Source organism: Vipera berus (genome assembly GCF_964194415.1).
Source record: "Vipera berus genome assembly, chromosome: Z".
In the NCBI taxonomy this organism is placed as follows: Eukaryota; Metazoa; Chordata; class Lepidosauria; order Squamata; family Viperidae; genus Vipera; species Vipera berus.
The window spans coordinates 28,045,649-28,057,130 of NC_138205.1; the positions used below are offsets into that span (position 1 = coordinate 28,045,649).

An 11,482-nucleotide genomic window follows, 5' to 3' on the forward strand; every position below is an offset into this window, starting at 1 on the left:
CTGAAATGGTATAGGGTTTCCTGCCTGAGCAGGTGGTTGGACTAGATGACCTCCAAGGTCCCTTCCAACTTATTATTATTATTAAACGTATCTAGTACCCTTTAAAACCTAGAGCTGGAGATTAGGCTTTTGAAAAAAGTTTCATCCTTATTCCAATTACTTTGAGGTAGAAAGGTTTTACACCTAGCTCCCAAAGAGCCATTAGTTTACTCCAGTTCTCCTCTCCATGTGACTTCTTATTTGCTTAAACAAATTCTACACATTGATCATATAATCAGCACTACACCATGTCAAGTGTGGCCTTCAGAGGATAAAGGTATAAAATTCATACTGTTATTTCCATTTAAATATTTTGATCTTTCCTGCTCCCAAGATAATTTATTTCCAAGTGTATTTATAACTAAAACTTTTCCACTGAGTCACTTTTTTAATAGTACAAAATTAACTAAAGATCACTCTTATATAAAAGTTATACAACAGTGATAAGTGCAGGGCAGCAAAGGTCATATTTTTTAAACAATGAGGAGATAAAAAGGCTCTCTAATTAAAGCTAGCAATGAAACTAAGGGATGAACAATTTTTTTGCTTCAGACAATTTGTTGATTTCAATTCAGTTGATATATATGCACTGCAGAATCTATAGAAGTCCTGGTTAGGCACTTGGATTCACACAATATCTCTCAAACATCTGCTTTAGAAACTGTCACATTTACATGATAATCTCATAAGTGATCGATCTAGTGGTGTCACCTAGAGTTAAATATATTTTAAACAGCCATGCAATTTCCAACCTCTTCTCCCCCAAAAGCACATTAGACACTTACTCCTTTGATACAGATCCCAAAAGACATTGGTGTGAGGTTTTGAACTATACTATTGTGAAATCTGATTTTAAACAATGTCTTAAAAGTTCCCATGGAAGTGGTCCTTTTTCCAAATAGAGGGATCATTCATTCATTTATTCATTCACTTGTTTATTTGTTCATTTATTCATTCATCACATTTCTATCCTGACCAATTTACCTAAGTGACTCCTAGTTAGTCCACTCCTTTTGAACAGACAAAAGGATGAAAATAATATCCTGATTTTATTCCTCTTCTGCTAGTTTATTCTCAGAATAGTTTTGTTGATGTCAGAAAGGCAGGTGTCAAATACTACCAGGTGGAGGATACGATTCTTGGAAGAATTTCTGTTTTTTATTTGTTGGGTTGGAATGTAAATCTGCCTATTGAATCTGATGCTATTCAAAACATCAAATGTAGGAAGAGGCTCGGTATATATTGTGAATAATCATAAAAGCTCCATGTATGCAAAAGAAGATAAGCAAAATTTAATTTCATCATTTATATAGAATTCAAAAGATCATTCAAAGGCATTATTCTGAATGAAGGGTGGCTACAGAACTGGGTAGGCTGACATCCTGGACCAGGGGCTCATGTGTGTGAAAGAGAGAGACAGAGAGAGACCAACAGAGACAGACAGAGAGGATGACTTTACACACATACATACACATACACATACATGTATAATATGAGTAGCGATGGTTTGCAGATTTTTTATCCTCCACATCCTTTTTCCTTATCCTGTAGCAGGGGAATTAATAAGTGTGGGCAGTGGCTCAGAGGGAATGGTGTTTTTCTGAGTCTGGAACTGAGGGAAGTTTTCAAGGAAAGAGAGGGGATGGACAATTTTACCAAACCCTTGGAAAACCTTTAGAGAACAACTTTGGAGAGGAAAAAGGATTGACAGCGATCAGTATATCCAAGCAAATCCTGAAGAGTTTCTATGCCCTTAGGCGGAACTGTACTTTAATGAAACATGTCAGATACATAGAAAAATACATGTATAACTTCAGATTACCATCTGAATTACAATTACTGCCACATGTCTTTTGTTGTTAAGTATATTTATTTTGTTTTATCATGAAAGATAAAATACAAACCAGAAAAACAATCAACATACACACACAAAACCCCTATGTTCAGCACTAGGAATCATTAAAAAAGAAGAAGATTGGTATACAAAAAAGGGAAAAAAAAGTTTTATTTATCAAATTTATTTATTTATTTATTTATTTATTTATTTATTTATTTATTTATTTGGATTTATATACCGCCCCTCTCCCAAGGGACTCGGGGTAGTGTACAGGGCAATTAAACACTATGAACAACACATAATATACAAAAATTAAAATGAAATTAAACCAATAGCCCTAAACAATAAAACACATTCTAAAATTTAAAATTTTTAAAATTTAATATCTAAAATCCCAGTCCCTCAGTCCAGGCCGGCAAGTTAAAATAGCCAAGTCTTCAGGTCGCGGCGGAAAAAGCGAAGGTCGGGAGCCATCCGGAGCTCAACAGGGAGCTGATTCCAGAGGGCAGGTGCGCCCACAGAGAATGCTCTCCCCCTGGGAGCCGCCAGTCAACATTCCCTGACCGACGGCACCCTGAGGAGGCCCTCCCTGTGGGAGCACACAGGACGATGGGAAGTTAATGCCGGCAAAAGGTACCCCCGTAAATAACCCGGACCCATGCCATTTAGGGCTTTATAGGTCATCACCAGCATAAATACATTTATCATTAAACATATAGATTTCTGGACACCGAAAAAAAAGAAAAAACAAATTCACCTCCCCTTTTACACACACACACACACACACACACACACACACACACACACACACAATCGACAGGTTACGCTAAACAATACAAATCCCTCTATTAACCATCTGTTATTGAATTTAACCCCTTCATGGATTACTGCCTTGTCGTGGCGAAGGGGCTTGCGTAATTCAATGAAGCTATGAGCTATGCCGTGCAGGGCCACCCAAGACGGAAAGGCCATAGCAGAGAGTTCTGACAAAACGTGATCCACTGGAGAAGGAAATGGCAAACCACTCCAGTATCTTTGCCATGAAAACCCTATGGACAGTACCAAAAGGCAAAACAATATGACGCTGGAAGATGAGCCCCTCAGGTCGGAAGGTGTCCAATATGCTACTGAGGAAGAGCAGAGGGCTAGTACTAGTAGCGCCAGAAAGAATGAAGCGACTGGGCCAAAGCCGAAAGGACGCTCAGCTGTGGATATGTCTGGTGGTGAAAGGAAAGTGCGATGCTGTAAAGATTTTTTCTCCATAGGAACCTGGAATGTAAGATCCATGAATCAAGGAAAGCTGGACGTGGTCAAACGTGATGACAAGACTGAACATCGACATCTTAGGTATCAGCGAACTAAAAATGGACAGGAATGGGTGAATTTAATTCAGATAACCATCAGGTATACTACTGCGGGCAAGAATCCCTCAGAAGAAATGGAGTAGCCTTCATAGTCAATAAAAGAGTAGGAAAAGCAATACTGGGATACAATCCTCAAAATGACAGAATGATCTCAGTTCGAATCCAAGGCAAACCATTCAATATCACAGTAGCCCAAGTCTATGCCCCAACCACCGGTGCTGAAGAGGATGAAATTGACCGGTTCTATGAAGCCCTACAGCACCTTATAGAACTAACACCCAAAAATGATGTCCTTATCATCATGGGGGATTGGAATGCTAAAGTAGGAAGCCAAAAGATAACTGGAATAACAAGTTTGGCCTTGGAGTACAAAATGAAGCAGGGCACAGGCTGATAGAATTTTGTCAAGAGAATACGATGGTCATAGCAAACACTCTTTTCCAACAACCCAAGAGACGGCTTTACACATGGACATCACCAGACGGTCAACACAGAAATCAGATTGACTATATGCTCTGCAGCCAAAGATGGAGAAGCTCTATACAGTCAGTAAAAACAAGACCAGGAGCTGACTGTGGCTCAGACCATGAGCTTCTTGTTGCAAAGTTTAGGCTTAAATTAAAGAAAGTAGGGAAAAGCGCTAGGCCAGTCAGGTATGAATTAAATCATATCCCTGTTCAATATACAGTAGAGGTGACAAATAGATTTAAGGAATTAGATCTGATAGACAGAGTGGCTGAAGAAGTATGGACAGAGGTTCACAACATTGTACAACAGGTAGCAACCAAAACCATCCCAAAGAAAAAGAAATGCAAGAAAGCAAAATGGCTGTCTGAGGAAGCTTTGTAAACAGCTGAGGAAAGGAGGGAAGCGAAAGGCAACAGAGAAAAAGAAAGATATGCCCAATTAAATGCAGAATTCCAAAGAATAGCTAGAAGAGATAAGAATGCCTTCTTAAATGAACAATGCAAAGAAATAGAAGAAAACAATAGAATAGGGAGGACCAGAGATCTTTTCAAAAAAATTGGAGAGATGAAAGGAACGTTTCATGCAAAAATGGGCATGATAAAGGACCAAAATGGCAGGGACCTAACAGAGGCAGAAGAGATTAAGAAGAGGTGGCAAAATTACACAGAAGAACTATACAAGAATGAGCTTAACATCCCTGATAATCACAGTGAGGTGGTCACTGACCTCGAGCCAGACATCCTAGAATGTGAAGTGAAGTGGGCCTTAGAAAAGCTGAGCAACAACAAAGCTAGTGGAGGTGACAGTATTCCAGCTGAGCTATTCAAAATCTTAAAAGACGATGCAGTAAAAGTGCTACACTCAATTTGCCAGCAAATTTGGAAAACTCAACAGTGGCCACAGGATTGGAAAAGATCAGTTTACATTCCAATTCCAAAGAAAGGCAGTGCCAAAGAATGTTCAAACTATCGCACCATTGCACTCATTTCTCATGCTAGGAAAGTTATGCTTAAAATTCTACAAGCTAGACTCCAGAAGTATGTGGATCGAGAACTACCAGAAGTACAGGCAGGATTTCGAAGAGGCAGAGGAACTAGAGATCAAATTGCTAACATACGCTGGATCATGGAGAAAGCTAGAGAGTTCCAGAAAAACATCTACTTTTGCTTCATTGACTATGCTAAAGCCTTTGATTGTGTGGATCATAACAAACTGTGGCAAGTCCTTAAAGAGATGGGCATACCAGACCATCTTATTTGTCTCTTGAGAAACCTATATGCGGGCCAAGAAGCAACAGTGAGAACTGGACACGGAACCACTGATTGGTTCAAAATTGGGAAAGGAGTCCGGCAAGGCTGTATACTGTCGCCTTGCCTATTTAACTTATATGCAGAGCACATCATGAGAAAGGCAGGGCTAGATGAATCAAAAGTTGGAATTAAGATTGCCGGAAGAAACATCAACAACCTAAGATATGCAGATGATACCACTCTAATGGCAGAAAGTGAAGAAGAACTAAAGAGCCTCTTGTTGCGAGTGAAGAAGGAGAGTGCAAAAGTTGGGTTGAAACTAAACATTAAGAAAACCAAGATCATGGCATCCGGCCCTCTCAATTCCTGGCAAATAGATGGGGAAGAAATGGAGGTAGTGACAGATTTTATTTTCCTGGGCTCTAAGATGACTGCAGATGGGGACTGTAGCCAAGAAATTAAAAGACGCTTGCTCCTTGGGAGGAAAGCCATGGCAAATCTAGACAGCACACTAAAAATCAGAGACATCACCCTGTCCACAAAAGTGCGTATAGTCACGGCTATGGTCTTCCCAGTTGCAATGTATGGCAGTGAAAGCTGGACCATAAGAAAGGCTGAGCGCCAAAGAATTGAAGCCTTTGAACTATGGTACTGGAGAAGACTCCTGCGAGTTCCTTGGACTGCAAGGCGATCAAACCGGTCAGTCCTAGAGGAGATCAACCCTGACTGCTCTTTAGAAGGCCAGATCCTGAAGCTAAAACTCAAATACTTTGGCCACCTAGTGAGAAGGAAGGACTCACTGGAGAAGACCCTAATGCTGGGAAAGATTGAGGACAATAGAAGAAGGGGACGACAGAGAATGAGATGGCTGAATGGAGTCACTGAAGCAGTAGGCGTGAGCTTAAATGGACTCCAGAAGATGGTAGAGGACAGGAAGGCCTGGAGGAACATTGTCCATAGGGTCGTGATGGGTCGGACACGACTTCGTAACTAACAACAACACATTGAATTTAAAACATACCAAGTCCACAAACAGCTTCCAGTCTTCTATAAAACTGTCTAGACAATTGTCTCTGATCAAAGCAGTTAATTTTGCCATCTCTGCTAATTTAGTCAATTTTAAAAACCATTCTGCAACATTCAGCATCTCTTTTCCTTTCCAGTGCTTGGCAAGTACAATCTTCTCAGCTCTCACCATCTGAAGGAATAGCACCCCAAATTGTTTTTCAATTGGCTTATGCATAATACCTAAAAGAAAAGCTTCAGGTTTCATTAATATTTGTACCTGAAGTATTTTCTGCATTATTATTATTATTATTATTATTATTATTATTATTATTATTATTATTATTATTATTATTATTATTATTATTATTATTATTATTATTATTATTATTATTATCTTTTATTCATTAAACATGAAACTCAGTCAACTGAACATTCAAATTGACTGGCGCTGATGGTTGACATCAGCTGCTGCCAGCATCCTAGGTATCAACCAGTGCCTCCCTAAAATGTAAGATATTCTGAGTAACAGTTTTTTGTAGCATTACTGGAGTTATTGCAGGAAGCTACAGTTTCTTGATGTAGTGCCCCGATTACAATGGGTATCACTGTTGCATGTTTCATCGATAATCACGCAGTTTCAATGGCCAGGTCGTGATATTTCGTAATTTTTTCAAGTTCTTTTTCTTCGACTCTGGCATCTTCTGGTACAGCGATATCAATCAGCTGTACACTTCAGTTCTCTACAACTGCGATATCTGGCGTATTGTGTTCCAAATGGCAATCTGTCTGTATTCGAACGTTGTTGTTTTTGTTTTTGTTGTTGTTATGTTTAGGTTTATCTAATATGTTTTCACATATTTGCAAGACCACCACATATGATAAAATAAACCTGGATTTTTGTTGCATTTCCAACACATCTTAGAAGTCCCACCATGTATTTTGTCTATGAAGAAATCCCCACTCTTGATACAAGCAGAAAGGCCAGGCAGAAATGGCTAAAACCTTGCCATTGTACGGAAATCTTACCAAACAGATGCCAAGATATTCTAAGATTAAAAAATAGCTGAATGAATTACTAAGGAATTATTGGCTGCCTAGATCTTGTGGTGTCACCTTCCCTCATTGATCCAACAAAGTAGCTTTTTCTCTGACATTCAGTTACTGTTTTGCTGTGCTATAATTGAACTACTGTATAATTTTGCTTGCAATCTGCTTTTATAATAAAGCACAAAAAGGTTACTATGTCATTAAATTTCCAGGCTGGGTATCCACTGAGAAGACATTCTGAGAATTTTAATCTAACAACTAGAAGATATCAGATTCTATATTCATGCAATGAAGGACTAACAAAACAATCTTCCTGTTTCTGAGGAAAAAGAGGTAACATTTTAAACAAAAGTCTATAAATATGTTGAGAGAAAATGCTTATGAAATAGAGAAAGTTGCTACATCTACATGGAAGAAAGGAAACAGTGGGGTACCACAAGATTCCATCTTAGGCCCAGTACACTTTAGTATCTTCATAAATAACTTAGATGAGGGAACAGAAGGGGAACTCATCAAATTTGCAGATGACACTAGCTGATAAGAATACCCCAAACCCCAGAAGACAAACTCAGGATCCAAAAAGATCTTGACAGACTTGAACAAGGGGCCTATCCAACAAATTGACATTTAATGTGGAGAAAAGCAAGGTTTTACACCTGGGCAGAAAAAACTAAAGATACAAGTGCAGATTAGGCAAAATCTGGTTCAGAAACAGTAACTGTGAGAGGACCTTGGAGTCCTAATAAATGATCACTTAAATATGAGCCAGCAGTATGCGGCAGCAGCCAAAAAAGCTAATACAATCCTTGGTTGCATAAACATAGAATCAAAATCATGTGAAGTATTAGTTTATACAATCTTAGTAAGACCACACCTGGAATTATCTGGACCCTTACCAATCGGGTTTCAGGCCCGGGCACAGCACGGAGACGGCATTGGTCGCTCTGGTGAATGATCTCTGGAGGGCTCGGGATAGGGGGTATTCCTCTGTCCTAGTCCTATTAGACCTCTCGGCGGCTTTCGATACCATCGACCATGGTATCCTGCTGCAGCGTCTCAGGGGATTGGGAGTGGGAGGCACGGTTTTTCAGTGGTTCTCCTCCTATCTCCTGGGACGCTCGCAGTCGGTGTTGGCAGGGGGGCAGAGGTCGACCCCTAGGACTCTCACTTGTGGAGTTCCTCAGGGGTCGGTCCTCTCGCCTCTCCTGTTCAACATCTATATGAAACCGCTGGGTGAGATCATTCGTGGTTTTGGAGTTGGGTATCATCAATATGCTGATGATACCCAACTTTTTATTTCGACCCCAAACCACCCCAGTGATGCCCTCGCTGTGATGTCCCGTTGCCTGGAGGCGGTTCGGGTCTGGATGGGGAGGAACAGACTTCAACTCAACCCTGACAAGACTGAGTGGCTGTACATTCCGGCTTCCCGAGACACCTGGGATGTTCCACCTCTTTCTATGGGGGGTGAGCTTTTACCCCCTGTGGATAGGGCTCGCAACTTGGGAGTCCTCCTAGATTCACGACTCACTTTGGAAGATCACATAGTGGCCGTGACTAGGGGGGCTTTTGCCCAGGTTCGCCTGGTGCGCCAGTTGCGGCCCTATCTGGACCGGGAGGCCTTGTGTACGGTCACTCATGCGCTCGTGACCTCTCGCCTAGACTACTGTAACGCTCTCTACATGGGACTTCCCTTGAAGACTACTCGGAGGCTCCAACTGGTACAGAATGCGGCCGCGAGAGTTGTCTTGGGAGTTTCCCGGTACTCCCATGTTACACCTTTGCTCCGTGAGCTGCATTGGTTACCAGTTGTCTTCCGGGTAAGGTTCAAGGTTTTGGTTATGATCTTTAAGTCCCTACATGGCATGGGTCCGCGATACCTCGAGGACCACCTGCTGCTGGCGTCGACTCCCCTCCGCCCTGTGCGCGCCCACAGAGAGGGCCTCCTCAGGGTGCCTCCTGTCAGGGAATGTCGACTGGTGGCCCCCAGGGGGAGGGCCTTCTCTGTGGGTGCCCCGGCGTTATGGAATCAACTGCCGGTTGAGCTCCGGATGGCATCAGACCTCCGATCCTTCCGTCGCGGGTTGAAGACCCATTTATTTGAACTAGCGGGTCTGGCCTGATGGGGGTACTTGGGTTTTTTATAGGTTTGTTTTATTATTCTGGTTTTAACTTGGGCATTAATTTAATTATCTTTTAATGTTTGTACTGTTGTTTATATTTATGCCCTGTGAACCGCCCTGAGTCCCTTTGGGAGAAGGGCGGTATAAAAATCTCAATAAATCTCAATCTTAAAATCTCAAAATACGGTATCCACATTTGGTCATTACATTACAAAAAATATTAAGAGTTTGGAAAAAGTGCAAAGAAAAGCAACTAAGATAAGGCTAAAACATATGAAGAACATTTGCAGAATTTGTATGCCTAATCTAGAGAAAATAAGGTCTAGCGGTAAAGAAGAGGGGGTCAACTTATTTTCCAACGCATCAGAGGGCAGGACAGGAAACAATGAATGGAAACTAATCAAGGAGAGAAGCAACCTGGAATTAAGGAGAAACTTCCTAACAGTGAGGACAAGTAACCAGTGGACCCGCTTGCCTTCAGAAGTTGTGAGTGCTCCTCCATCACTGGAGGCTTTATGAAGAGACTGGACAGTCACTCATCTGAAATGGTATTAAGTCTCCTGTTGGAGCAGGGGGTTGGACTAGAAGACCTACAAGGTCCTTCCAGTTCTATTCTGAATTAAAAATATGTGTGCCTGCTGATTTAAGCACTTATGGAGGGCACATTAACCTGGCCACCTGGCTATACACCAGCTGCCTGCTCACATGTGATTAGAAGATGCAGAACCATTTTGAGAGAGGCAAGAGAAGCATACAAAAGAAGGAAAATTAAACTGCCTTCAGAAGTGTTATGTGAGCTTGTCACAGAGCATCTTCTCAAATGTCCAAGAGATAATAGATGTTCAAAAATACTAATGTCAAGTATTATATTCCAATGTTTTCAAAGTAAGATGGAATCATTTTAAAACCAATAATGGGATCTAGGAGTTTTTAATTTTGAAGAAAAAAATAGAATGTAACTGTAGGATAAATAGAAAGTTATAATGTCAAAACTAGGGTTCGAAAGTTGCATTGTTTTTAGATTCCAGAAATCATAAGAATTTTAACTGGATCATCTATTTCCCAAAATACTTCCTATTTCTCTTGAAAGGCAGGAAAAAAGAAATTCACCTACTTTAAGCTTTTTCTCAGACCCTTTTTAGCAGAGAGAGAGAGATGCTGAACAAAAATATTTTTTTGCCATGGAAATCCTAGGAGTCTTAGAAAGAAGTTGAAGAGGGAGATTGTGACTATCTCCATGAGCTCATAAAGGAAAGACAAGAGAAAGATCTACTGAATAAATAAAATACTTACCACAAACTCCATGTACAAAAGAAAGCCAGTCTCTTTCTGTGGCCTGCAAACAGAAGCTATTCTACCCACTGCAGCAGTCTCTTCTTCTATTCAGTTTTCTGAAGCAATATTGAGAAACATAAATCCTTGATGCTCACTTCATTCCCCTTTTGGATTACTAAATTGTTCAATAAAAACAAACAGAGATATAAATGAAAACATTAAAAATATTGTGCTGAAACAGAGCTGCCAGGTTCGTTAAAATTTGAAGCTGTAGCAATGAGGTTGTAGCAACTCTTTCAGTGCCAACTGAAGTACTATGCTAATGAAAAATGCAGTGTATGCCTCCCAGCATACACAAAGGACAGCACAGCAGGAGGCTGATGGTGCAGATCAGCAGAGGGGCTGGACAGCTCCGGGCGATGACTGCTCACTCAGGATAAGCCTAATGACTTAAGCTGTTGACAGCCCCAGGCATGGTCAGCCTGGTGGGAAGCCAGGATCTACACCCATTGTCACCTGAACTGGCAGGAAGCCCAGGTTTGAACTGATTGGATGCCATCCACCTGGGCAGGTACAAATAGACGCCAGGCTTCCCTGTTTCCCCAGTTCGTTCTGTTCAGAATAAACTCATCTTTACCCCAGCTCTGTGTCCGTCTCTATGTGAAGCACGCGACTTTACACTGGCGACGAAGGTGGGATCCTGCTCCGGAAAACGCTAGCCGTGGACGAAACCCCATCGGCAGCTCAGGACCCGACGCAGGACGACCCCGACCGAGGTAATGGCACAACTGGGACAATACCCCATCTTCAACAGCAACCGCCCTGAGGAGTGGGAGGTGTTCGTAGGTCAGCTCGAGTGCTACCTACGGGCGAATGGGGTCAAGGACGACCGACAGAGAGCGGCGGCGCTACTCTGCAGCTGTGGCACAGAGAGGTACCAGCTGGCGGTCGGTCTGTGCGCGCCCGACGACATTCACGCCGTCGGGTACAGCGAACTGATAGCTAAGCTAACGGAACACTTTAAGCCCAAAACATCAGAGATAGCTTGGCGGTACCATTTCGAGAAACGGG

At 41.7% G+C, this 11,482-nt stretch overlaps 1 protein-coding gene across 1 annotated transcript in view; it reads right to left on the bottom strand.

Annotated features, from left to right (window-relative positions):
* LOC308678925 (natterin-3-like) overlaps positions 1 to 11,482 on the bottom strand; it is a 56,518-nt gene that overhangs the window by 22,882 nt on the left and 22,154 nt on the right. The window contains 1 exon segment of the mRNA XM_081346155.1: positions 10,430 to 10,586. Coding sequence (XP_081202281.1) covers positions 10,430 to 10,441 — 12 coding nt within the window. The 5' untranslated portion in view covers positions 10,442 to 10,586.